The sequence below is a fragment of the Crinia signifera genome, chromosome 8 (genome assembly GCF_055691185.1).
Source record: "Crinia signifera chromosome 8, ASM5569118v1, whole genome shotgun sequence".
NCBI classification, from domain to species: domain Eukaryota; kingdom Metazoa; phylum Chordata; class Amphibia; order Anura; family Myobatrachidae; genus Crinia; species Crinia signifera.
Window position 1 is genome coordinate 159,222,571 of NC_139224.1, and position 27,981 is coordinate 159,250,551.

The 27,981-nt window shown below is 46.7% G+C and overlaps 1 protein-coding gene across 1 annotated transcript; it reads right to left on the reverse strand.

Annotated features, from left to right (window-relative positions):
* Window positions 1–501: 501 nt before the first annotated feature.
* On the reverse strand, window positions 502–21,373 carry HYI (hydroxypyruvate isomerase (putative)). Its single transcript, XM_083157544.1, has 8 exons — window positions 20,934–21,373; window positions 14,042–14,153; window positions 13,767–13,881; window positions 13,102–13,180; window positions 12,500–12,549; window positions 12,035–12,104; window positions 10,226–10,360; window positions 502–1,520 (listed from the first exon to the last, which is right to left on the reverse strand). The coding sequence occupies exons 1-8, from the start codon at window positions 21,130–21,132 to the stop codon at window positions 1,447–1,449; spliced, it is 834 nt and encodes a 277-aa protein (XP_083013670.1). The 5' UTR covers window positions 21,133–21,373; the 3' UTR covers window positions 502–1,446.
* Between the last annotated feature and the right edge of the window lie 6,608 nt (window positions 21,374–27,981).

Genomic DNA, 27,981 nt, shown 5'->3' on the forward strand with positions numbered 1-27,981 from the left:
AGACACCGTGTCGATCCCTGCTGACTCACGCTGGGATCCACGGTGACTCCCCGGCAGTCGCATTCAGTCCCCCTGCTCTGGCACTCACCGCAGACGCTGTACGCAATTAGCGTGATGCACCGCCAGTGGCACTACGCTGAATTACGTACAGCGTCCGCTGCGAGTGCCGGAGGAGGGGGACTGAACGCTGCCGCCGGGGAGTGACTGTTGCTGCCTCCAGGGAGTAACCGTCGCTGCCACCAGGGAGTCATCAGGGATTGCTGCCCGGAGGAGGGTAAGTATAACCCACACCACCCTGCTCCCAATGCTGCCTCCTGTATTATCACGGGGCCGGCTATGCTGACAACGTAGCTTAGCGGGCACCCTGATAATACACAAGTACCCCTTGGAGAAAGATAAAGTGGACAGAGATAATGTATCAGCCAAACAGCACCTAACTGCTGTTACAGGCTGTGTTTTACAAATGACAGTTAGGAGCTAGTTTTTTTTATCTCTCTCCAATTTATCTCTTTCAAACAGACCCCAAATGACCCCCAATCGGCTACTAACTGCCATGTTACATGCTGTTTTTGTAAAATGCCAAGAGCAGATTGGTACTTTTGGATGGAGATAAAGAGGCCGATTCAGTCCTGCACGGTCAGCAGCGTATTTGGCCCCGTTTTGGGGGAACATGCATGCACATAGTCGTTCATGCACATGTGCACACCCTCGGAGCGAATGGCTTCGGTGAGGTTTACACTCCCCGGGTGTTTACAAAATGACAGGCAGGGGGCGGTCTCTGGGGCGTGCCCACGGAAACCCTGGGCAAACACCTCCGAACAGGTGTGGCCCTGTCTGTTTGGGGCGGACGGATGATGTCACGTGACCTCTGTGCCCGCCCCGAATTCGGACAAGAGCGTTCGTCATAAAGGTAAGTCTAGCCTTGCTTTTATGTGCGAGGAGAGGAAAAATCATCCGATGGTGAGTAACCATTGAATGCGGTTTCCTCTTTCCGGCCGCATGCGAGCAGATGTGTAAGCGTCCACATCTGCTTGCATCACGTCGCGGGGATTTGTTTGGTGGGGCGGCGAATATACGTAGCACAAAGTACCACCCAACCTGCTCCTAACTGTTATTTTTGAAACATAGCCTGGCGGTTATAAGCTGATTGGCTGGTACTTCATCTCTCTCCAAAACTTAGTACATCTGCCCTGTTATATCTCTGTACTTTACCACTCTCTAAGCTTTGATAAATCTCCTCCATATAGAGCTAAACCGTTCCAAGCCACTAAAACGCACATACAGAATATAAATGTCATCTTCTTTTCCCTCCTTTTTGTTTTCCTACATTTCCCCCTAAATCTTCATACTACAATCCCTGTGTGGGGACGTCTCGCATGGTTCTCAGCCAATGACTGACTGCGGTGCAGATGGACATCCGGATCCTGTCTCCTAATTCCCTCACATTTATTGGGGTTTGCCTCGGTCTTGAAACCTCTTGCGGTAAGTCTCCATCCAGCCAAGTCCAGTCACCGTGTCCCCTGGAAAAATAAAAGCGGAATTATCTACAGAGTGACTGTAACATACGCATACTGCGGTGGCTGTGAACCGGTCTGTACTTCTACGCCGGTAAACACCATAACCTCTTACCGGCTTCACTGTCATAGGCTAACTGCATAAATAAGAAAATGTCAGTTAAGTCACAAGAAATTGGTGTTTGAACTGCAGAATTCGTACAGAAAACCCATCTTTGTAAATTAAAACCATCTTTGTGAATGTCGGTTGCAATTAAGTTCCAGGCGTCAGACTAATGTACAACAGACGGTAGTAAATATCCCATTTGAAATATTTAAAATATATGCGCAGAAAGAGGCAATTTTCTCTAGATCCAACCTGCCCAGTAGGAGACTCCCACTTTTTGTTTTATCAATATTAGAGATGTAGAAAATAAATAGATTTTGTACACTGATTGTTTGGCTCGGGCTAGCTGCAAGCACGGGAACGGTTTGACCAATCCCGTTATGGATAATTACATGCAATAGTTGGTTTGTGCTGCGCTCTGCCCTTGCGTGGTGGGCCTGGGTACCCAAACTGGTGTATACCTAGGGCCTTATTCTAGTTCACTCTTTCTGACAAAATCCTTCTTAGATGGACAAAACCATGTGCACTGCAGGGGGGGGGGGCAGATTATTTTGTTTCTGTGCAAGGGAAATACTGACTGCTTTATTTTTACACTGCAATATAGATCTCACTTTGAAGTAAAAACCCACCCAAATGTAATTCTCTCTGCACAAGTAACATCTGCCCCACCTGCAGTGCACATGGCTTTGTCCATCTAAGAAGGATTATGTCAGAAAGAGTGAACTAGAATAAGGCCCCTAGTCCACTGTTCTAATGGTGTAACTGGGATGTAGTTCACTCCAGTTATGTGAGTAAACCTCAAAAATGTGTGCACTAGAATTAACGATAGTGACACCTCGTATATTAAGCAATTTTACTTCATTTAATTTCTACAAGTAAACCTATCCACATAACCTTCGGCAATTATATAAACTCTGAACATGGCAATTTGTACAGCAATAAGACCCACTTGGTGTACTGGGCTTATTTCCAATCAACATGAGCAGCAGCAATCTCAAAAATGCCTGCTAAGGGTTTCTATCCAAATTAATTTTCCAATCCAATTTAGAAATTAAGGGGGTATGCAATACTCCGCAGCTATTCCCGATGGGGGAAATAGCGGCGGGTCCTATTCAATGCTGTCTTTACTGCCAGCATTGAAGAGGGATCACCGCAGAAGGAGCCAGATTTTAGAAGCTGCCGGGCCTGTTCTGCCGATAACGGCCACGGCCAGGCGGCATTCAATGTCCCACCTGCAGTTTAGGGTGATGCCGGTGTCTCATTGCTTTCCCTCAGCCGGGCGCTACACGCGTGTGGAAACGCAGAGTACTGCGTCTCTGATGGCTGCGGAAACTCTAGTTGAGGAAAGCCGCTGCTCAAGTCAAACTCTTGGCCGTTAGTAGTGCGTCCACTGTTCTTTCAGGGATCCCTCCTGCCTCACTCTCCATTACCAGCCTCCTAAGTACCCTTCTTTGTGGTCCGCTTGTTTTTTTTCATCCGACTCTGGCCTATCCAGGCTGTCTCCGTTTAGGAGTGCAGGAATGTGGTTCCCCGATGTCTGCTATAACGATAAGTTCCTGCTCCAATGCGTTTCAGTTCGTAAGCCTTCTTAAAGGAGTATTACAGATGTGTCCTCATACATCTGGCATCAATACGCCGTCCGTTGCGAGATGTCTGGTGGGAGTGAGCCTCCAGATCCTGTGCAACTCTGTTAAAGTTGGGCATTATTTGTTTGCCAAAATGTATCTTAATTGCAATGCAACACAACAAAGGCGTACAGGGAGACTGTGTGCTGATTAATGTGATGTGTGTGGGGTATTCAATTAATCCCGTTTTTTTCAGCTAGGCGAGAAAAAACAGGACTATTTCAACCCTATTGTATTCAATTGCAAGCATTTCTGCCATATTTTAGTCATTTGTTACCCATGCCTGTTGTCCTTTTGGGGGGCGAAAAGGCATGGGAGAAAAAGGACTATAAAACAGGCCAAAATGCCCGCAGTTCTGACCAGAAATGGGTGTAAACACTGGGAATGGCGGTTAATTTGCCAATCCATGTGTTTTTTCGCCAATGTTGAATTTTTTGCCTAGGCTAAACATCTGCGCTTTAATTGAATAGGGCAAATCCAAATTTGCACTAAAATATGGCAAAAAAGTGTAGATTTTTCATCTAGGCAAAGGATCATTTTCAATTGAATACGTCCCTAAGTCAGTATACAGACCAGAACAGAACTTGTATTGGAGTAACTGCAGGTGCTACATTGTAGGACTTTGTGTAGAGATTCAGGGACTCAGCCGCACACAGATAAACAAGTGTCCTATCACATTACTCCGCACAGCCTCCCTGTGCATCCTTGTTGTGTTGCGTTTTAATTAAGATTCATTTTTGGCAAAAAGAAAGCGAAATGATGTCCGCCGCTATAGGATTCTCACGCGACCTGGCGTGCAAAGAGGGGCTGTTTGGTGAGACTGCGGCAAAGATGTATAAGAACACATCAAACATATTAGTTTTAAAAATGTCTCCTGTTTCTCTGATTTCTCTCTGCAGCCTCTGTGGGTCCAGGGGAAAGGCAATGAGTGTATTTTGTTTTTTCTTAAATTTCCCCAGTGGCTGCTAATGTCTGCAGCTGCGGGGTAATCGGCAGCACAGCTGGCACTGGGGCGGGAGAGAACCAGGAACCAGCTGGACTGGGTGGCTGGTGGGTGCTTGGTGGTACTGTGTGGACAACTGTCCCAGGCAGCCACGGCACTCTCAGAGCAGCAGAGAGAAGCCTTCAGCCTGAGAAGCAGCATCGTGGGAGACAGCTCCCTCCCCGCACTCGGATCTGTAATGCAAACAGGAAGAATCTATCTCCTACAGACCACCTCCTGGTGCATTATCATTTTAGTAACATAGAATTGCACAATTGCTGGGATGTGTAGTTTCACAACAGCTGGAGGGCCACAGTTTGGACATGCCTGCCCTAATGGCCTGATTCAGCCAGGCTCGCTAAGTAGCGGTCATTCGTTGCTTACCGAGCCCTGAATTGCACGGCGGAATCCCCTCGGTACCATGCGAGGGGCTGTACGTGAACACATCCCCTCACATTCAGCCGGAGGGGAGAGAAAGCATTCGATGGTTGCCGACCATCGATTGATTTCTCTCCCCTTCGGAAATACAGTAAGTCAGTCTAAACGGACCGTCGGAGTCTGCCGAAGAGGGGGCAGGCACTGACGTCATGTGATGTCAGCTGCTGGCCCCCACATCATCCCGCCTGCATTGCCAGAAGAACACCCTGCGTTTTCATGGTAACTCCCATAAAATGCTGGGCATTCCCCTGCTCCGACACTGTGTCCGCCCCTGCCCGCCCCCTCTGGAAGAACGGCTCGGCGAGTGTGAAGCCATTCGCTCCCAGGGTCTGCACATGCGCAAATACGCGCATGCCCCCCACCATTCGGCCCGGTCCGATCATTAATGAATCACCCCCTAAGTCCCTTTAACACACACATGGCACATGGACCAGGCATTCTATTGGTCTTCATCTTGTTTAGCCCAAATCAAACAAACTTTTTTTTTTTTTAATTCTTCATTTTAGCAGCCTGACACCCGTCGTGTTCTGCAATGTATGTACTTGGTCAATCTCTTCTAGTTTAAACAATTTAAATGCTCCTATTGCCCACATGGCTGAAATACTCTGTTGTGTAACCGCATCAGCAGGAAAGTCGGTGACGGCGGTTCTCTGTGACTAGATCCAACTCTAAATCTTATTGAAAGTCAAAGCATAACCCCTTTCACACCGGCCACCCACACTCAAAAACGCCGGGTAATTTTGCCGGGTGCAGCCTAACCCCAATTCACACCAGAAGCAAATTACCGGGTTAAAGCTTTTCAACCTGGGAATTTGCAGAAAAACCCAGCTTTTCGGGGACAGGCCAAACTGTGACTCTCCAGATGTTGTGAAACTACAAATCCCAGCATGCCTTGCCACAGTTTTAACACTCCCTTATAGCAAAGCTGTGGCAAGGCATGATGGGATTTGTAGTTTCACAACATCTGGAGAGCCACAGGTTGGCCAGGCCTGGTCTACAGCATGTTGGTCGACAAGCATTGGGTCGACACTGTTAGGTCGACATGGGTCAAGGTCAACACGGTTTTAGGTTGACAGGTCATTAGGTCGACACAAACATTAGGTCGACAGTGTCCATGTCGACATGGTTTTTTGAGCCGACATGTGCCGACAGGCGGTATTTCATGCCCTACCATCCACTAGGGCGTGGTGGGAGAATAAAATAGTGTCTGAAGCATCGTGATTGAAGCGGTGCACTGGAAACTGTGTCCATGTTGACTATGTCGACATCCAGGTAAAAAAAACATGTCGACCTTTTGACTGTCGACCTAATGCATGTGTCGACCTATTGACCCGTCGACATAATGCTTGTCGACCAACATGCTGTAGACCACATGTCTTCAACCTGTGGCCCTCCAGATGTTGTGGAACTACATTTCCCAGCATGCCCTGACAGTTTTGGCATGCTCTTATAGGAAAAAATGTGGCAATGCATGTTGGAACATGTAGTTTCACAACATCTGGAGGGCCACAGGTTGAAGACCCATGCCAGTGTAGACCAAACGAACCCAACCCGTTTTCAGTGGTGTGAAGGGGTCAACACGGGTCTTATATCCCGGCACTGCAACCCTGGTCAGGAGCAGGGTTGGAGTGCTGGGATTTAAGACCCGTGTTGATCTTTTCACACCTGGGTTTTTAAGCCAATTCCCAGGTTGAAAAGCTGTAACCCGGCAATTTGCTTCTGATGTGAAAGGGGCAAGCACGACGGTGGGGAGAGCACTTCCTATCCTGTCCCGCGGACAGTGGCAGGTGGGGAGTGTGACTGGGGCGGGATACCGGTCAAACCGTAAAGTAGGTGTCTTAAGGCGGGGTCAGGGAGGACAGAATCCTCCTGTGGAACAGAGCGGTAAAAAACAGGGATTGTATAGTAGCTGAAAATCAGGTTACTTTGTAAGAGTTTTATTGTACTGATTTCTATCTGCTTAATTACACTTACACAGTATGAATAGAACATTATTCTTTGATTCTCATTCAATTTGTAATAATGATTCATTTCAGGCCACTGAGCAGCTTTTAAACAGGTTTTCACTGATGCACAAAGCTGAACATGTTCCAATAATCAATCTCATGACAGATGCACATTGCTCCAAGCCAAAATGATTCCGGCATTCTGCACCTGAATAAGGCCTACAAGAGACAGACTGAGGGGGTTATACAGACTGAATCGCTGCTGTGCGTATCCACAAGCTGATCGATTATCGATTGCATGCGCGATTCCAAACCGCGTCAAAAAACAGAAAATTATTTCCCGCAATCCACAGTTTGGTTGACAGGAAGTAATCGTTTACGGGTGGTAACCGGCCGTTTTCTGGCGGCGTTCCCATGGAGTATGTGTGACATCAGCACCGACCTCTATCAGCCTGCATCTGTCGCAGAGTTGCGCAGGTTTACTGGTCATTAGGATGATTCATATTAGGTCGACCTGCATTGGGTCAACACTGAAGGTTGACACATGAAAAAGGTAGACATGGTTAAGGTGGACAGGGTTGGATAGTCAACACAAGCATTAGGTCGACAATGGCTAGGTCAGCCTCAGCCCCCAATTCGGCGCTGGAAAAGCTCCATGCGCCCGCATGCGAGAGGGTGTGTTAGCGTGCACATCCCATTGAATGCCAGTGAGCGGATTCGGGTGGCCGGGTCTGGCGATTGGCGTTAACCTGTTCACTTTGCTACAAATATACACAGCCTAACAAGCAGGTCTGACTCCACCTCTTGCCCAACTGAGAATCGGAACTATAGACCTTTGTGTCTGATTTCCTGTAGGCGTATAATGATGAGAACCCAAACGTGGAAGCGCATCAGTCTTTTGCCAATATTTCATTATATTTCCCATTACGGCGAATATGTTGCAACAAATCGAGCGCTCCTGAATTTCCGAGTTTTTATGATCTGCATGTACATCGATATCATTCGCGATATGACCGTGCATATCGGCCGATGTGTAGGCACTATGGGGTAAGAAGGGGGGTCTATTGAAGATGGGATGTTACCGGTAGCAACCAATCCGATTCTATCTATTATCTCCTAGAAGGTGCTAAATATATCCAAAGTTGAATCTGATTGGTTGCTACAGGCAATAGCACTCCTATTGTAGTAAATTTACCCCTATATCTTTAAAGAGCAGCTCTGGCAGGTGGTAACTATACCCTCTGTCATCTGAATATGGAGTCAGATTTTGACTCACATTATGCTCCTGACTATGGGTCACATTCTCTAAGCTTCAAAAGTGATAAAATGCAGAGAGATAAACAGCCGGCCAATCAGCTCCTACCTGCCATGTCACAGGCTGTGTTTGAAGCATGTCAGACAGGAGCTGATTGGCTGGCTGTTTATCACTCTCCATTTTATCACTTTTGAAGCTTAGAGAATCTGGCCCTGAGCCCGCTGAACAATATCCTTAACGTATCATTCAGTGTGTGTGCACTATATCGTTTCTCCAGGGGTTCCAGGAAGTTCACGGGAAAATCATTAGTGATATAGTTTATTAACGATATTTCATAATGTGTTACCAGCTTTAGTAAATAAGAGAAATCAGACGTCTGTCCTTTCATACTCACTTATTATCTATTATCAGTTATTTATATAGCGCACACATAGGCCCTTATTCAGATCTGACCGCAGTACAAATTTGTTCTCAAAATGGGCAAAACCATGGGTACTTGTGGAGTATCACGGCTCCCATCGTATGGCATCGTATGCCATATGTAGTGGCATACGATGCAATGCGATTTTTACCGATTTTTGAGCATTTCTGGTCAAAAATCATATGCGATCGCATCGGATGCCATATGATGGCATATGATGCGATGCGATCGCACCCAATTTTGCACTGAAATGCATCAAAATGCATTGAAATGTGTAGTATTCTTGTGAAATGCCCCCAAATGCCATTTTTCATAGTGTACCACCCCCACTATCAACGTCAACCCGAAGCGTGACGAGCGCAGCGGTACGCGTCCTACGACCTTTTCATACCCCCACAATCCACGTCGGAGTGGAGTTGAGAATAGAAAGTGTGGCGAGCGCAGCAGATACCTGTGAAGCCCGCGAGGGGACGCGTATAGCTGTGAAGGTATCCGCGTCCCCTCGCGGGGCTCGCCACGCGTCGGGCTCGCTGCGCTCGCCACACTTTCTATTCTCAACTCCACGCCGATGTGGATAGTGGGGGGATGAAAAGGTCGTAGGACGCGTACTGCCGCCCCTCGCGGGCTCGCTGCGCTCGCCACGCTTCGGGTTGACGTTGATAGTGGGGGTGGTACACTATGAAAAATGGCATTTGGGGGCATTTCACAAGTTTACTACACATTTCAATGCATTTTGATGCATTTTAGTGCAAAATCGGGTGCGATGCGATTTTTTAGCATACGATCAAGGTCGTGGGAGCCGTGATACTCCACAAGTACCAAACCATGTGCACTGCAGGTGGGGCAGATGTAACATGTGCAGAGAGAGTTAGATTTGTGTGAGTTATTTTGTTTCTGTGCAAGGTAAATACTGGCTGCATTATTTTTACACTGCAATTTAGATTTCAGTTTCAACACACCCCACCCAAATTTAACTCTCTCTGCACATGTTACATCTGCCCCACCTGCAGTGCACATGGTTTTGCCCATTTTGAGAACAAATTTGTACTGTGATCAGATCTGAATAAGGGCGCTTTACAGAGAATATTTGAACATTCACATCAGTCCCTGCCCCAGTGGAGCTTACAATCTATATTCCCTACCATAGGTACACGCACACACAGACATTCTAAGGTTAATTTTGTTGGCAGCCAATGTACCTAACAGTATAGTTTTGATTTGTGGGAGGAAACCAGAGTACCCGGAGGAAACCCACGCAAGCATGGGGAACATATACAAACTCCGCACAGTTAGGGCCATGGTGGGAATAGAACCCATGACCTCAGTGCTGTGAGGCAGTAACGCTAACCATTACACCATCCGTACTGCCCCGTATATATGACACATGGTGGGAATAGAACCCATGACCTCAGTGCTGTGAGGCAGTAATGTAACCATTACACCGTCCGTACTGCCCCGTATATATAACACATGGTGGGTATAGAACCCATGACCTCAGTGCTGTGAGGCAGTAACGCTAACCATTGCACGTCCGTACTGCCCCGTATATATATAACACATGGTGGGAATAGAACCCATGACCTCAGTGCTGTGAGGCAGTAACGCTAACCATTACACCATCCGTGCTACCATAACTTGATCCATATTGCGTGAAAGCTCCAGCTCCCCAGTGAATGGGTTAGAATCAACTTGAATTATTCCACAAGAGGGCAGCAGACAATAATGTGCAGATTCAATTACCAATTGTCCATAGCTCGGTCACTGTGTGGTGACGGGGGAGACTGTAATGAACGCTCTAATGGAACGCACATGTACATTAATAAAATAACTGAACATCCCGATACATATTTAATGCCACAGACCTAGCACCTGCCGATTATCCCTTTTGCTGTTGCTTTAAACATGCCGCGGGTGTAAAAGGAGGTCATTGACACTCACCAAGAGGTTTATATTCACATCCAACATCGCCCCCGTATCCAAGTTCCTGCAGGAGGTCAAACAGATACAGGAAATTCACCTCTCCGGGACTGTCGGGCTCATTCCGATGTGGCACCTGAGCAATCTGGACATGACCTGCACACGTATGTTTGTATAATAAGAGAGTCAATGCGCGATTATTATTCTGCCTGGAGAGAGCGTCTCATTACGCAAAAATGATACAAAACCGACCTCAATCAATAACAATGCACAACCCAGAGCACATAGATCAGAGAAAGTCTAATTTGATTGGATGAAGCTATTCTTCACTTGCAAATAAGTGTTTTTTTCCTGGGGAATGGCACCATGCATCTATTCCTTCACGACTTTTAAATGCTATTATCCAGCAAGAACGTATAATTACAACAATATGAAATCTTCCAGGCAGATCGCCACTGCTGGAAGTATAGAGTACGCACAAAGAAAAATAAGCCTCTCTCAGTGCTGAAGATGTAAATCCTAATGCACCGCTAATGACAAGCATCTTAAGTAGGGAAGGGATGCTATTTTTTAATGTGCACTGGTCTTGAACGCCTCCTGATACCAGTTAAAGAGAATTTCTGCCCAGTATTGGACATTGATAAATATCAAAGTCTGTGCATTACTCAGAATTATAAGCTAAGTGACTGTTATTGGGTACAGCGCTCTAAGCTGATTGGCTGATTTACGGGCACTCATAGCAGTAATGCCTGGAAGTTGCAGAGCGTGCTGCCTCGATTAGGGTTGCTGTGGACCGGATTCAGCGCCGCTCCAGGCCGCAAAGCTGGGCGCAGGTACGGGCATCAGGATTACGGGGGCTTAGCCTACAACAGTACTAAACTTCTGAGCTGGGTGCTCCAGCGGGCAAGGTTATTTTAAGCAAATAGTTTGTATCCATAGGAAATACAGAACGTTGCTGTCATACACTTTATTCAAGTCATCTCAACTTTTTCTGGTATTAAAGAATGCATATTCATAGATCTTCATTTGTTATGACTAAGAGGCCAACTGCTGCCCCTGTCACCCTCTTCCTCTCATCCTTGTCGCACTCTGCCTCTCCCTGTCACCCACTGCCTTGTTACATATTGTGTAATTTGGGGGAGGGGGAGCCAAATGATATTTTTGCACCTAGGCTCACCACCAACAAGTTCTGCCACTGTGCCCAAGTATATAAGCTGAAGATAACTTAATGGGGTTGTCAATTGCAATCAATGCAGTAAGGCAGGGGTGGCCAAACTGATCCTCGAGATCTACCAACAGTCCATGTTTTCCAGGCCACCTGTGGATCTGTAGAATGTGACCATTAGTTGTGTACACCAGCTAGGTGATCTGGGGAATGTGACAGTTAGTATTGACTACAGCTGTGCACCAGCTAGGTGATCTGGGGAATGTGACAGTTAGTAATGACTGCAGCTGTGCACCAGCTAGGTGATCTGGGGAATGTGACAGTTAGTAATGACTGCAGCTGTGCACCAGCTAGGTGATTTGGGGAATGTGACAGTTAGTAATGACTGCAGCTGTGCACCAGCTAGGTGATTTGGGGAATGTGACAGTTAGTAATGACTGCAGCTGTGCACCAGCTAGGTCGTCTGCGGAATGTGACCTGTTGGTAGATCTCGAGGACCATTTTGGGTAGCACTGTAAGGGTGTGCCAACAAGTAATGCTAAGCTAGAAGATGGAGCCACCAGCACGCAATTAAAAGACGTCATCACCAGAGCAGTGACTCTTCCAAAATGGAGGAAAATGTCTATATTTTATAAGAAATCAAACAATAAAACTCTGGAACTTACCAATCAAAGGTAAATATTTCTTAATATTCTGTGTTAGATTTCCGTCCATGATCTGCCAGTGATAAACATCCTGCCACATAAAAAGTACAGTCACACCGCTGGGATTTCTCCATTGCATAGGGGAAAGTGTTAGAAATGCAACATATACACATTATACCAGAGACAAAATCATCCCCATCTTTTATTGACAAATATACAAAATATTACAGAGTAGATAGGTCAGCAAACATTGGCTGTGGTCAGTACATTGTCTTCACTTCTCACTATAAGGGACAGTAGATGTAAGAAGCAGTGATAAGGGAGGAGGAGTGAGCCAGAGGAGAAGTGGGCCATGGCAACCAATCAGCTGCTCTTTATAATTTTATAGTATGCAAATTATAGATGTTACTTTAGTGCTGATTGGCTGCACCTACCCCTATGACACATATAATTCTGTCGTGTATAAAATCCAGTCTGGGTACTTACCATTTGCAGCCTGAGATTCGCTCTCCCCACCTTCTCTAAGATGGAAGCACCTGCAACATAAACATTATCCATCAATAATATATATATATCTCTATATATATATATATATATATATATATATATAGTGTCCGTGTGTTTCAGAAACACTGCCATCTATTGGCAGCGAGTGAAACTACATCTCTTTCTCTCTCACCCATGCAAAAAACACAGAAGATAGCAGACTAGCTTCCGAAGCTTCGAGCGGGCTTACTAGTAATATATAATATAGCTTAACTACTCACTTCTATGAAGTGAAGTACCGCTACTGACCACTAGAGGCCAAATCACTCCTTTGGGTGCTAAAAGATGTCATAACCGAAAGTGAATGCAATTTTTGCAGGGACACTGATCTGTATCAAACTTGCTGGATATGGAGAGAGGGAGCTGTGAAGATAGAGATTGGAGGTAGGAGCAAATAGGGACTGGGGGTGTGGTGGAGAGATTGTAGGCTAAAACTGTCACAGCTCAAAGTGGAAGTACATGGCAGAAGCCGTCATTTTGACAGGCTTTTGACTAGTAATAATAATAATGTTGGACTGTGAAGCTGCGGCAGAACCACTCACCGTGCTGCGGGGTGTTCAGGAAATAGCGAGGCTCCGTAATGCGGCTGTTTATAGGCTCGATGAGTCCTAACATCCCGGCCTGCAGGACAGAAGAACAGGTGGCTTATTTTTGTAGATTTCCCATCTTATCAATACAATTTTTGTAACGTACCATAAAAAATAACGTCACATATGGAGTTGGTTTTGGCGGGTGATGTCTCCGCAGAGTGCGGCGCCGTGGAGGAGCAACACAGGTGGTGCAGTTTTATAGATAGCTCCCGCAAGTTTAATGTGCATTTGATTCCTGCTATATGTACTAACTCCTTCCACTTTATTCTACTACATGGTTACTTCTTTGTCACATGTCCTCCAAGAACTTCTACGGCGTGGTTATGCCTTTCTAGTGATCAATCACTCGGTGGTGGCATTAGCGTTGGATGATGCTCATTCACTGCTAATGCCGCCGCCGCCACCACCATCACCACGTCATCCCAGCAACTTGTCTCCAGAATTGCAGTCACTGATAACTATGCAACTAGAACATCCAAAACCAGTGAGTCCCAGGAGGAATGACACCAAACGTCTGTACCAAAGTACTTTGTGGAGCTCCATTTAATTTATTTTCAACCTATTAACAGCTCTTATTCCTTCTTGGACCCCGTGTTCTCGTTCTACACCCCACACACCTGATCTAGCACATCTGCCGCATATCTCAGGTTCTCGATAAACGTCGCCTCCATCTCTTTCTCAATGGTCCCTCTCTCATGTCCAGGGGGAACGCGTCCTGCCATAATGTGTATCCTGTAAGAAATAAGCACGGACTATTAACCCCGCACAGCAAGTTTAAAAAAACATGGCCGGACGTGCGCTAAGGAATCAAGATAACTGAGCCGACATTATATAATATTATACACTAATACGTATAACAGATTTATGATAAAGATGTTACATAACACTGTACCTCTTACATCCCAAGTCACCAGCCCACTGAACCGCCTGTTCCAGTCCAGCACGGAATCCATCCTGTCTCCCAGGCACAGCACCAAGTCCGAGCTCCCCGGCCTGCGGGTCTCCTGCACAGAGGGATGACTGTTAGCTGTACTCTGTGTGTAATAGACATGAACATTCAACACTAACGCACAGCACCGTGAGCTTGGGGGGGGGGGGGGTAAGGGTGTGTGTGGGTGCCGACAGTGACACCCCAAAACCCATCAAAAAGCATGTCGGCCTTTTTATGGGTCAACATTTTTCATGATGACCTTTACACCATGTCGACAATCTGCATGTTGATATTTTACCAATGTCAACCTTTTGTCTGTGTCAACCTATTGACTAACTAGACACTGTATACCAGAGGTGGCCATTACGTCGATCAAAATCTACCGGTCGATCGCAGACCTTCCAGCGGTAGAACGTGATCATTTCCTTAAGTACTGAGCCCCCTGTTCACCTGCTGAAGCCTCTAGTCTGACGTCACCGTGCACCGAGTGTGGAGGGAACACTGAAAGGCGGAGGCAGGAACAATGAAAGGTGGCTGTGGCGGCGGCAGGCAGAATGCAGTGTGCAGGATACAAACGGAGTGTAATGCTTGTTTTTTTTTGTTTTTTTGTCGTGAATTTGTGGATGGGGTTTATATGGCAGTTTTGCTTTTGTCACCAGAAGGTCAAGTAGTAGGGTAGATGGGCACAACATAGGTGACCCATTGTGTTAGGTAAGTGGGCATAGTTGTTCTGATTCTTTGGTGGCAACGTGTGGCACAATGTGAATGTTGGCTCGCGCTGTGTGGCATAATGTGAATTGTCATTAGTCATTACGAACTGTCACATATCCCAGATCACCTAGCTGGTGCACAGGTGCAGTCATTACTAACTGTCACATATCCAAGATCACCTAGCTGGTGCACAGGTGTAGTCATTACGAACTGTCACATATCCAAGATCACCTAGCTGGTGCACAGGTGCAGTCATTACTAACTGTCACATATCCCAGATCACCTAGCTGGAGCACAGGTACAGTCATTACTAACTGTCACATATCCCAGATCACCTAGCTGGAGCACAGGTACAGTCATTACGAACTGTCACATATCCCAGATCACCTAGCTGGTGCACAGGTGCAGTCATTACTAACTGTCACATATCCCAGATCACCTAGCTGGAGCACAGGTACAGTCATTACTAACTGTCACATATCCCAGATCACCTAGCTGGTGCACAGCTGCATTCATTACGGTCACATATCCCAGATCACCTAGCTGGAGCGCAGGTGCAGTCATTACTAACTGTCACATACCCCAGATCACCTAGCTGGAGCACAGGTGTAGACATTACTAACTATCACATATCCAAGATCACCTAGCTGGTGCACAGCTGTATTCGTTACTAACTGTCACATATCCCAGATCACCTAGCTGGAGCACAGGTACAGTCATTACTAACTGTCACATATCCCAGATCACCTAGCTGGTGCACAGGTGCAGTCATTACTGTCACATTTTCCAAATCACCTAGATAGTGCACAGCTGCAGTCATTACTGTCACATATCCCAGATCACCTAGCTGGAGCGCAGGTGCAGTCATTACTAACTGTCACATATCCCAGATCACCTAGCTGGAGCACAGGTGTAGACATTACTAACTATCACATATCCCAAGTCACCTAGCTGGTGCACAGCTGTATTCATTACTAACTGTCACATATCCCAGATCACTTAGCTGGAGCACAGGTACAGTCATTACTAACTGTCACATATCCCAGATCACCTAGCTGGTGCACAGGTGCAGTCATTACTGTCACATTTCCCAGATCACCTAGATAGTGCGGGATGCGGTCATTCGTCAGACTGCATTTAGGTCTACAGTCATTAGGTCGACCCCACTAGGTCGACTGGCAGGAAGGTCGACCTGACTTAAGGTCGACATGGGCCAAGGTCGACATGACTTAAGGTCGAATTTGCATAAAGGTCGACATGTGCCGACAGGCGGTATTTCATGCCCTACCATCCACTAGGGCGTGGTGGGAGAATAAAATAGTGTGCCGAGCGCAGCGAGGCACCATGCCCGAAGCATTGCGAGCGTCCGATTCTCATTGCCAACTGTGTCCATGTCGACTGTGTCGACATTCGGATCAAAAAACAGTGAAAAACCCATGTCGACCTTATGACCAGTCGACCTTCCTCATGTCGACCTTTATGCAAATTCGACCTTAAGTCATGTCGACCTTGGCCCATGTCGACCTTAAGTCAGGTCGACCTTCCTGCCAGTCGACCTAGTGGGGTCGACCTAATGACTGTAGACCTAAATGCAGTCTGACGAATGATCCCATTCCGATAGTGCACAGCTACAGTCATTACTGTCACATATCCCAGATCACCTAGCTGGAGCGCAGGTGCAGTCATTACTAACTGTCACATATCCCAGATCACCGAGCTGGAGCACAGGTGTAGACATTACTAACTATCACATATCCCAAGTCACCTAGCTGGTGCACAGCTGTATTCATTACTAGCTGTCACATATCCCAGATCACCTAGCTGGAGCACTGGTACAGTCATTACTAACTGTCACATATCCCAGATCACCTAGCTTGTGCACAGGTGCAGTCATTACTGTCACATTTCCCAGATCACCTAGATAGTGCACAGCTGCAGTCATTACTGTCACATATCCCAGATCACCTAGCTGGAGCGCAGGTGCAGTCATTACTAACTGTCACATATCCCAGATCACCTAGCTGGAGCACAGGTGTAGACATTACTAACTATCAAATATCCCAGGTCACCTAGCTGGTGCACAGCTGTATTCATTACTAACTGTCACATATCCCAGATCACCTAGCTGGAGCACAGGTACAGTCAATACTAACTGTCACATCCAGATCACCTAGCTGGTGCACAGGTGCAGTCATTACTGTCACATTTTCAAACATGTGCTGCATTCATTCCTAACCAACACATTCTACAGATCCACAGGTGGCCTGGAAAACATGAACTGGTAAATCTCAAGGAGCGGTTTGGCCACCTCTGATTGGGGCATTCGCCGTGCCAAAATATCGCTCCACCGCATACATCAACATTGCACACTCCTCTGAATCAGAGTTATTATTCTAACAATGCAAGAAACAGCTGAAAAGCGGTGGGTTAACACAACCTGCATATTTCAGCTACTTCTCTGCCTAATTTATAGTCTCTCTAATCTCGTTACATTGTAAAGTAGCAGCAGATACCGGTGGGAATAGATTTGAATCATAATGATCAGACTGTTCTTCACGGCAATTCAGCATTCTCAGCCCCAGCATCAGTCCGTAGGAAAACTGGGGCAGATGCTCCCCGTTTCTGCAGTGTCCTCTCCCTACCGTAAGGACTCACCATTACAGAGGGAGTATTTGTACACCAGGTGGGGAGGGGATGTTACAAGGTACTAGCCAGGCGTCCACACTGGACCATTTTCCTTAACCACATTTTATATAGAATACATTAACATTTAAGCCTGTCTCTACTCCATATTATCTATTCTATTTTATTCTAAGTTCTATAATTTTATACATTCTAGTAAAATATGGGGAAGGCATAGATATTGTAGTACACACTGGAAGGGAAAGCAGGCTTACAGATGTAGCGGGATTCATCTTTGCAGGGGATGGCGATGGCAACGCCAGCCGCCATCCCCTGCCCCGCGCCATCTGTATGCCGGAAGGGGACGAGGTGCGCGCCCGTCCCCTTCCGACGGTGCTGCCCTCGGTCGCCCCGTGCCCACACCGGGCGACCGCACCCCCCCCGCAGTGCCCTCGGCCCCCCCCAGCCCCCTCGAGCGGGAGGCGGACAGTATTGCGTCCGCCTCGCCGCCCGGATACTGAGTCCCCCACGCACGCGCGTCTCAGTCAGATGGAGCGCCGTGTTGCTGGCGGATCACCAGCAGCACTAAGGCCGGCTCCATCTGTATAAAGGATGGTATCAGAATACTGGGATGCTAACTCACAGAATGCTGAAGGATCCCGGTAAGGCCGGTTTCACACACTCCGGCTCCTGCCGGACGGTGAACTCCCGCACGGCCAGGGAGCCGTGCCGTACACAGTAGATTATCATGGAGGGGATGGCCACAGCCCGGCAGCCGTCCCTTTCAGTGGCGGGATCCGGCTGCAACCGTGCGGCTGGGCCGTAGCCGTCCCGTGTGAATGGACACAATAGTGTCCATTCACAACTAATGTGTGCGGCACGGCTTCCTGGCCGTGCGGGATTTGACCGTCCGGCAGGAGCCGGAGTGTGTGATACCGAACCTGTACCTGTTCCCGGGTATGGGTAAAAACCGTATCCGGACTGGACCCCGGAACGCCCGACTGGACAGGTTCTGTCCAAAGTCATTCCAGAGCTTGTAGTGTCCGGTCCATGGGGTGCCTGTCTGGTGGATGTCCCTTCCGGGGTGGATGCCTGTGACCATTCTCACCAGGGACGAGGGAGAGAAAAAAATATGGTCCGGGATGTAGTAAAACCGGAACGGTCTGGACCATTTGGGGAGGCTGTAATGCCCCCTTCCCCATGTCCCTGATGAAAGTTGTCACAGGCACCCCCCCGGATGGGACCCCCCCTGGAAAGGCACCCCCCTCCAGACTGGACACTACAAGCTCAGGAATGCAGAATTTAATGAATGGAGCCTGTCCGGTCCGGCATTGTGTGTAGTCCGGGTTCTGGTGTTTACTTAGTCCTCCTATTTTCGCCCCGGCCTAGGCCTAACTGGGCCCTCCCACATGTATGATAAACGCATGTATGTGGTGATAAATACTCAGCATGATAAATGGTCTGTGTCCTATTGGGAAGATTAAGATTTAGATTAAATCCTAATTAGAGCTTGGGCCCCCACTTCTGGCTCATTAGCTCCCCCTAAGCTATACTGTGGACGAAATGTAATAGGGGCGATTATTTAGACATGTGCGATTTTTGGTCAAAAACGTCCAAAATCGCAAGTGTGTGTGTATTTATTTAACTATTTGTGCTACTGTGGGACTACAAGTCCCAGCGGGCCCTTCATTTACCCCACATGCTGGGACTTGTGGTTCTCCAAGTCCCTGCATGTGGTGCAGGCTTGCTGGGACTCGTAGTTCCACAGCAGTATACAATAGTTTTTCTTTCTTTATACACCATTTATCAGCTCAATGCCCACTGCCCAGGGGCATCGAGGACTGGTTGGGCCTGGTGCTGGTTCTTGAAATACGGGGGACCCCTAGTCATTTTGTCCCCCATATTTTGGGAACCAGGACCAGCCCTTGAGCCTGGTGCTGGTTTTATAAAATCAAGGGAACCCCAACATGGTTGTCCCTGTGATTTTATGAAACCAGGACCGTCTCTTTGAGCCCGGGGCTGGTTATGCTCAGGAGGGGGGACCCCATGCCGGTTTTTTTTTTCAGGTTTTTTTTTTTTTTTTTACACAAAATGTTTTAAAATGCACACATTTTCATGACTAAAAATCACCCGAAATCGCACCATATCTCATTACATATGCAAATTAGTGGCAAAAAATGCGATTTTAAAGCTGCGATTTGGGGCGATTTTGGAAACATGCCCAAAACCATTTAAAACTTGATAATAATGACCGTGTGGAGAGAGGGCATGACCGTGTCACAGTAGGCTTTCCCCAATTCTAGCTCTTCAGACTTTCCCCAATTCTTATTTCCAGTATCAGCGGCTTCTTCAGATATACAAACGGAATTATGGGCCTTATTCTGTTCCGGCCGCATGGCCGTGTGCGTTCGCGTGGTGCCGATATTTTTGCATTGCACATCGGCATTTCTACGCGTGTGCATGCGCTGGGTGCGTGCGGCTACGGTGAGCAGACTGTTCACTGGGGGCACGCACCCATCCTTGGGCGGGTGTGTGTGTGTGGCGGTGGGGTGGTGGTGCGGGCCATTAGCATATGGGGACACCCAGCATTTTATAGGTATTCCCATGAGAACGCCCTCCGTTCTCATGCTAATGCGCCGATGACGAGGGTGTGGGGGGCGGGCAGCTGACATCACAGGGTGTCAGCTGCCCGCCCACTTCCTCCGGATGTGCATGCAGATCTAAGGTTGGGGGGGATCAAGCATTCCCCTTTTATAAAACGTTGCAGGAAATGTATATTATTTTCACTAAGTGGTTGGTTTTGAGACCCTATCAAGCACTAATTATTGTGGTTTTCTTTTAACCAAGTCGACATAATGGCTGTCATGTGTCGACCTTTGATTGTCGACCTAGACATTGTTGAGCTAATGACCGCATCCCATTAGAACTGCCTCTTTTGGGGGTATTTATCAAAGCTTGCAGAGAAAAAAACAACAACTGTGAGAGATAAAATACCAACCAAACAGCTCCTAACTGTCATTTTTTTATATATATATTCTTTATTTAAAGTTTTCAAGAAAATACAAAGGTACAGACATTACAATCTTACAGGAGAATTGGAAGGTACAATGTCTCAACAAACATGAGTATGGCCAGTATACTGTAAAGCAAAACATATCATGGCTAGGAACTTCACAGCCTCTCCTCTCAACACACGCTGGCCATAAAGTGCTAACTGTCATTTTTAATACAGCCTATCAATTGTTATAAACTGTTATAAATAACCCCAGATTTACATAATGGCATACTACAGTGATAATAATATAATACTACTACTACTACTACTAATAATATTCTAATAATAATAACCATAATATAATATAATCTAACAACAACAACAACAACAATAATCTAATTATACTATAATAATAATAATAACCATAATATAATATAATCATAATCATAATAATAATAATAATAATACAATGGCCGCAATATATCTGTCTAGCCAGGGGGAGGACGGAGAGTTGTCAGTAAGTACCTGGGGGGGTGTTCAGCAGCACCAGCTCCACATTATGCTCCCTCAGGGCGGCTTGGATGGAGGCCGGGTCCGAGGCATAGGGCCAGGCCACCTCCACTGCCTGGAACCCGGCTCTGGCCGCGGCACGGATGCGGCCGGGGAGCTCGGGGATCTCCGGGAACAGCCAGGAGATGTTCGCAGCGAACCGTAGTGGCGGCATGGTGCCTGGGGCTGCTGGCGGCGCACGGGGTCACTAGGCCGGGCGGGACGAGCAGGACAGGCCGGGGATGCGCACGGTCAGGTAGGCCGCGGCCTCGGTAGAATCAGAGGGGCGGATACGAGGGGAGTTTCGGGTAAAGTCCTCCATGAGCCGGTCAGGGCCCGCTTCAGTGATCCGTGCTCGGCACCTGGAGGGCTCTGTGCCAGGTTCTGTGCATTCCTCGCCTCAGTCTCTGCTATTAGTATAATATGAGACACTTTATTATATGGCCTGATAGGGATTAAATCTAAATACCATTATCTGTTGGCTGGTATATATAGACACCAGCACTGGGGAACAGTAATATATAATACGTAGGAATCGCCATCCTCACTGTAATAGCGCAAACTAAATGCGCAATATGGTCTCTCCGCAGCACCGTGTGCTATATGGCCTATTTACTTAGCCCATTACCATTATGTACGGTGATAAGTAAACCACAGGATCGGATGTAATACAGGGATGGACTGATGGACTGTCCTGTGGCATCGGACACAAGTGGGCAAGTGGCGCGCGCATGTCACCAACAGCGACTGCATCTTGTATATCAGATTTACAGGCATTGGCGGCCATGATCAGAAGGACATTCTGTGCCTCCATAGGGCTGGTGCAATGACCGATGCTGCACCATTGCACACAGTGGCAAACTAGTGCCACAGCCGGTGGCCAGCTCAGTAGGCAACCCGTCCATTACTGCAGTGTTGTACCCAATACTCAGTGGCTATCCAATAGTGTTGAGGTCTGAATCAGGTACAAGGTGAACTGAACTTACTTATAGAATAGGACATATATAGGCTACTATGTGCTTATTTGTGAACGTTTACACAGACTCGAACGCGGTCCTCAGGACCCCACGCAGTTCACGTTTTTCAGGTCACCCGACAGGTGAACTCATTACTGACTGCGGTGGAACTAGTAACTTCACTTGATTCTTTGAGGAGATCTCAAAGGAACGACTTTGAGAACCTGTGGTCTAGACTGTCAGCATCACATGTTTCATAGGCTATAAGACCATGCGTGAAAGCATTATATCAGATACACATGTGGTATGCAGGCATGGCAATAGTTGGTACCATCGATGTTCCTGATCCAATGGATCCATATCCATCTCTGTGACTCCGCAAGGAACACACTGCTCTGCCCATCTTATTCCCTCAGACGTCTTCACCCTACTGTGACTTTTATTTGATGACCCTACTTGCCTACCCTCCTGGAATGGCCAGGAGACTCCCAAAAATTGTGGGCTCCTCCTGGGCCCGTGGAAAGGTGGGCATTTCCCCAAAGCCCAAAGTCTGCGGAAACCAGATGACTCCCAATTGATGCCAGGATACTAACTGCATACCCCACTGATACCACACTGTATGTTTGGATATGACATACATATTGGTATGGTTAATACAGGAAGAGGTAAAGTACGCTGAGAATATTATTATAACAGGTGTGGGTATTGGGTACAACACTGCAGTAATGGACGGGTTGCCTACTGAGCTGGCCACCTACTGAGTGGCTATTTAAAAAAAATATTACACATAAAATACAAATATTAAAATGGATGGTTAAAAAGTCACAGTGAATAAATTATATTCGGTATAATAACCTGAATCCTTGGATAGTCACCCTTTTTTTTTAGCCGCCAGTACTGGGGTAGTCCATCCAAATGGTGGTGAGTAGTTGATTATCCAATAGTTTGCGGAAACAAAATTTCTCCCACTGCTTTTGTAATAGAACCGGGTCCTTAGGAGCTGGCTTTCCTCCAAAGTAATCTCTGTGCCGCGGTGTGGAAGCTGGATGGGGCCTCGGTTGCAATAATTAGGCTGTGGGTGGTTTCCCCTAGATATAAGTCGATGTTTTGATGCCTCAATGTTGTGGGTGTTGTATCCAAGTAGGTTTTGGAATCAGGGTGCAAGACAAACGCGTTTCACCGCTAAATGCGGGTTTTTCCTTGAAAAATGTATGATGTCATCTCCAAGCTGCGGCTCAGGAACCGCCTGTGCTGGGAAGGGGGCGGTGTAAAAAGGGACCAAACGCCGGGTCACAGCTGGCTTGAAGCTGGTTCCAAAAACCCGGGTGCGACCCTGCGTTTTAGTATAAAAGGGGTATAAGTCTCTCTAGTGCGTGCTGATTGCGTTTGTCTCATCCCTACCTCTATAATCCTAAAGTTGCGCCCCCCAAAAGCTGTCAATCATTTCAAAATTGCATTGAACAGCTCTTCTCAAGAACATTAGTTTGAAAAACGCATGCCTCAGTACTTTGACACCCCTGCAGGTGACTTATCAGTAACACCCTCAATCCTCCTGAATATGGTTTGCAGTAATAACACCTCTCGCTCTTAGCAGCCGTATACATTATATATTAACAAGTCTCACACACATTTCATGACCTCAGTTGACACTGTCTGAGTCTATCTGCTCACAGGGTACCTGTGTCTGTCTCCGTTCCCATTCCCCGCAGTGCTCAGCAATACCTAACATCTGCTTCTTTGTCTTCAGCAGTTTTTAAAAATAATTTCTCATGTTTACACTTAGCTGACGTTCGTCTTAACAGACAGACACGGTAACAAGTCCTGACTTTCTCTGTTGTTAATGAGATGAAGTGCGATAAAATCTACCTCTGACTCTTGTTGAGCACACTGCGCTAAACAGACTGATGTCATATTTGGAAATACTTGGAGAGTCATTCAACATAAGTTTGATGACAGATTTCAAGTAAAGCAGAGCTACTGGGAGTTCTAGTTTTTGCTATACTTTGGCTGCGCTGAACATAATCCAGCTTGACAATTTTTTTTTTCAATGTAGGAGCCAGGATGAAAGTGTAGGAGCCAGAAAAACTAAAAATAGGGACAGTGCGCGCCAAAAAGTTACACCATAATGCCTTACACGTCACACACCCTTTACATATTATGCCACAATGCCCATTACACATTATGCCGCGCACCGTAATACCTATTGCATATTATACCACACGCCATAATGCCCATTACATATGCCACAGACTGTAATGCCCTTTACATATAATACCACATGCCGTAATGCCAATTACATATTATGGAATATAAGTGCTGCTTACCTACATGCTCATTGCTATGGGTTTCTTGCTTGATGCCAGGCGGGGGCACCATTGGATAAGGGAGGTAGAGAGTGACGGAGAGTGTCGGGAGGGTGTTGCGAAGAAAAAGAATGACAAACAGGGGGTGACTGAAAGGAACAAGAAGTGGGTCACCCCCTGGGATAGGGTGACCAAAAGTGGGTGAAAGGTATAAGCCCTGTACACACGGGGGAGATATATTGCTCAGTTTCTCCTTTTCATCAGCGACCAGAGATGGTCGCTGATGAAAGGGAACCTCTGCCGGCGGTGCCGCAGAGGTAATCAGCTGGTCGCAGGAGCTTGTGATTAGAACGGGGCTGAAAACAAAAGCGCGCATCCGGCAATTTATCGCTGGGGCACACTCCAAGAAGCAGTGAGTGACAGGGAGACTGATGGAAAATGGGTGAAAGGGAGAGGCAGTGAGTGAGGGAGGCATTACTGTTTTCTGATCGCCAAGAAGCAGAATCTGGGCGACCTGGCGCCCGGGTTTTGTCAAGCCCCGGCTTAATGACCTTAAAAGATTTTTTTTCAAATTTCCATTAAATGCAGAGACATATATGAAAAAAAAAAACAGCCACCCTGATGAAATTTGTTCAGGCAGATGAAATGCGTTGAATTTTTTTTTTATGTGGACACCACTTTTCTACTGGGTACTTTGCTAGTAGGACTTAACCTGTTGACTCATCGTATGGCCAGGGGATGGCTTGTTTATGGGCCTCAAAGTTTTTGGATAAGCTGTGTCATTTTTGTTTTGGGCATTTGATAAACTTTTAGATTTATTATAAAAATTATGTTACAATATCACCCTTCTTTTCACCTTTATTTATTGCACTGAACAAGGAGACTGCGTGAATTAATGATTAGCTTTAAGTATGAATCCAAATGTTTTGTTTGACAAATGATATCTGAAGCAGTTGCACGTGGCACTTGTTCCATAATGTGTTTGTTCCAAGGCAATATTGCGGATCCTATCCTCAGTTTTGACACATAAAACCACCTGCTAACGTGTGTCATCACTTTGACGTTCACTGAGTCTGACTTGTAACGACTCAGTCGACACCTATCATCGCGCAATGTCTCCTAATTACATGTACACGTGCATGAAGTTTAACTAGTATTATAAGAAGCGAACAACACGGTCACTAATACATAACAGTACAATAGATATGTAAATCAAACAGCATTAATATGTATAATATATACACACATTGGGTTCTAGATTCCTTCATTATGCAGTTAGGGAGGCAGTAAGAAATCACAGAATAATAATGGATGTTCCGTAATGACATCACTAATATATTCTGTGTAAATTGGATCTAATACATACCAATTACTATTTAATCCAGTTTCAGCAGGATCGCATACAGTAATGTACTTTGCAGAAATCCCATTCATCTGAATTTTCCAGCTCGAAGAACCCTGAGCCTGATAAGAGCGCAGTTACTTGCGCGGCCGCAATTTCGCTCGCAGGGTTCCTACGAAAATATGGTAATGGCTCAAACGCCATCTTGTTCACACGGATGCCCACTGTCGGCTCCTCTGCCGCTGACATACATAAGCGAAAAACATCGGTTGGGCCTCTGAACTACTCTACCCTATCCTGCGGTTCTCCTAAAACACCCAGAAATCGGTTCTGATGCATCCAAGTTTTTCTACCCCCCCCCCCCCCCCCCAATGCTGACTCCCCAATACTTGTCGCTAACCAATCTCGGTGTGACTTTGGGCAAGAAATCACTCCAGTGCGTTCGACGTAGCGTACATGTCTGAGTCAGTCAGTCCATATTTCCCCATGTATGCTTAAGTGTGGAACTATTCTTGCTTTATCGGTTCACAATGGGGGTCATTATCATTCATTCGGGCGGGGCCGATTTCGTCCCTGTTCCGATGTTTGGGGTTGTGCGCCTGGCTTTTATGAGCATGTGCAGTCCCCTTTGCGAACGGCTTCAGCGACTTGCATAGTCGCCAAGCCATTTGCAAGGATCGCGGAGGTCGCCCATGAAACCGCTAGGCGTTGCCATGGCTACGCAGGCGGGCCAATGTGTGCCGGTGGAATGCAGATGACATCACAGTACATCAGTAGCCCGCCCTGTCTTCGTCACGGCACTCACAAATAAATGTCAGTTCCAACTGACTTTTATTTACAAAGCCACAAGAAATCATTTAAAGCAGGCATGTCCAATGTTGGCCCTCCAGATGTTTTGAAACTACACATCCCAGCATGCTTTGCCACAGTTTTGCTAATAGAGAATGCTAAAACTATTGCAAAGCATGCTGGGATGTGTAGTTTCAAAACATCTGGAGGGCCAACGTTGGACATGCCTGATTTAAAGGATCGGTGACCATCAAATGATTTCTCCCGCAGCGGCAGCGGTGGCATGCGAGTGGATGTATTCTCATAACACATCCCCCCCATGCTTGTGCGGGAATTTCCCCAGCCAGCCTTCTCTGGCTAGCCATGGTGTGCCAAGGCCTATTGTTCTCAGCTGCAATACAATACATAGAACAATACAGTAGGTGATTAGCATAGAATTAAGTCTGACAGCTCCGGCTCACTTAGGGCCTTATTATAGTTCATTCTTTCTGACAAAATCCTTCTTAGATGGACAAAACCATGTGCACTGCAGTGTGGGGCAGATGTTACTTGTGCAGAGAGAATTAGATTTGGGTGGGGTTTTACTTCAAAGTGAGATCTATATTGCAGTGTAAAAATAAAGCAGCCAGTATTTACCCTGCACAGAAACAAAATAACTCACCCAAATCTAATTCTCTCTGCACAGTTTTCATCTGCCCCCCTGCAGTGCACATGGTTTTGTCCATCTAAGAAGGATTTTGTCAGAAAGAGTGAACTAGAATAAGGCCCTTAATCCTATTAAAGGGCTAGATGAGGAGGGTTCCATCTGTTTATGCCAATTACATTTATTTAGCAGATTCATCCACAAACTGCAGAATTCACTGTAGAATCTTTTCTCCCTGCTCTGTGGAACTTGCGAGTTAAGTTTTGAAGCTGTTCTCATTAATAATATAGATCCCCCTACTTGTGTCTTAGCCCCTTTTATTATTTATACATTTCCCCATCCTTCTCCTGAATATCTGGTGTGACTGATTCTCTGGTCCTCTTAGGGGATGAGTGGAATTCCGTTCCCTCTTTGCACCGGATAAAAACTGACTATTACACATCAAAGAGGATGTTTAATGAGGACAAATAGAGTGTTACTCGTTTCTGCATATCGCACTGCGTTAAATGCCTGCTCGTGATTTGTGTCCTCGCTGCAGAGAGGGTAATCGGCAGTTCAATAAAAGCATCAGGTGTATCGAGCCCGCGTTTTAAGATTTTAAAGACCCTGTTTGCAGGCGAGGCTTTCCTGTTGGTACAGTATCTTGGCAATGGTTGGAAAGCAGTTTACAGTTAATACCCCTTTTACACCAACGAAAAACCCAGGTCGGACCCAGGTCAGTGTTGGTGTAAATGGGACCGACCCAGGTCCATTGACACTGGTCTCCTACCCAGGTCCTGACCAGGGTTGAACACTGGTCGGACCTGGGTCGTGAGCGGTGTAAATGGTCCCAACCCAGGTCGGGACATCTGGGTAGTGCTGAAAGGATACCAGAAGCATGGGACGCCTTTCCGTAAGTCAGTACCATGCGTTCCACAGTGCATTGCAGCAGCAGAAGACAGCAACCCGTGCGGACAGTGCACACAGGCTGCTACCTGGCACTCCACAGGTG

Bases quoted from the DNA above. Each gene is read 5' to 3' on its own strand.
- HYI (XM_083157544.1), bottom strand. From the start codon at position 21,132: ATGCCGCCACTACGGTTCGCTGCGAACATCTCCTGGCTGTTCCCGGAG. The intron at 14,154-20,933 runs GTACTTACTGAC...CCCTCTGTGCAG, and splicing joins GCTGCTGAACACCCCCCCAG to GAGACCCGCAGGCCGGGGAG. The intron at 1,521-10,225 runs GTGAGTGTCAAT...TTATTTTTCCAG, and splicing joins ATGTGAATATAAACCTCTTG to GGGACACGGTGACTGGACTT.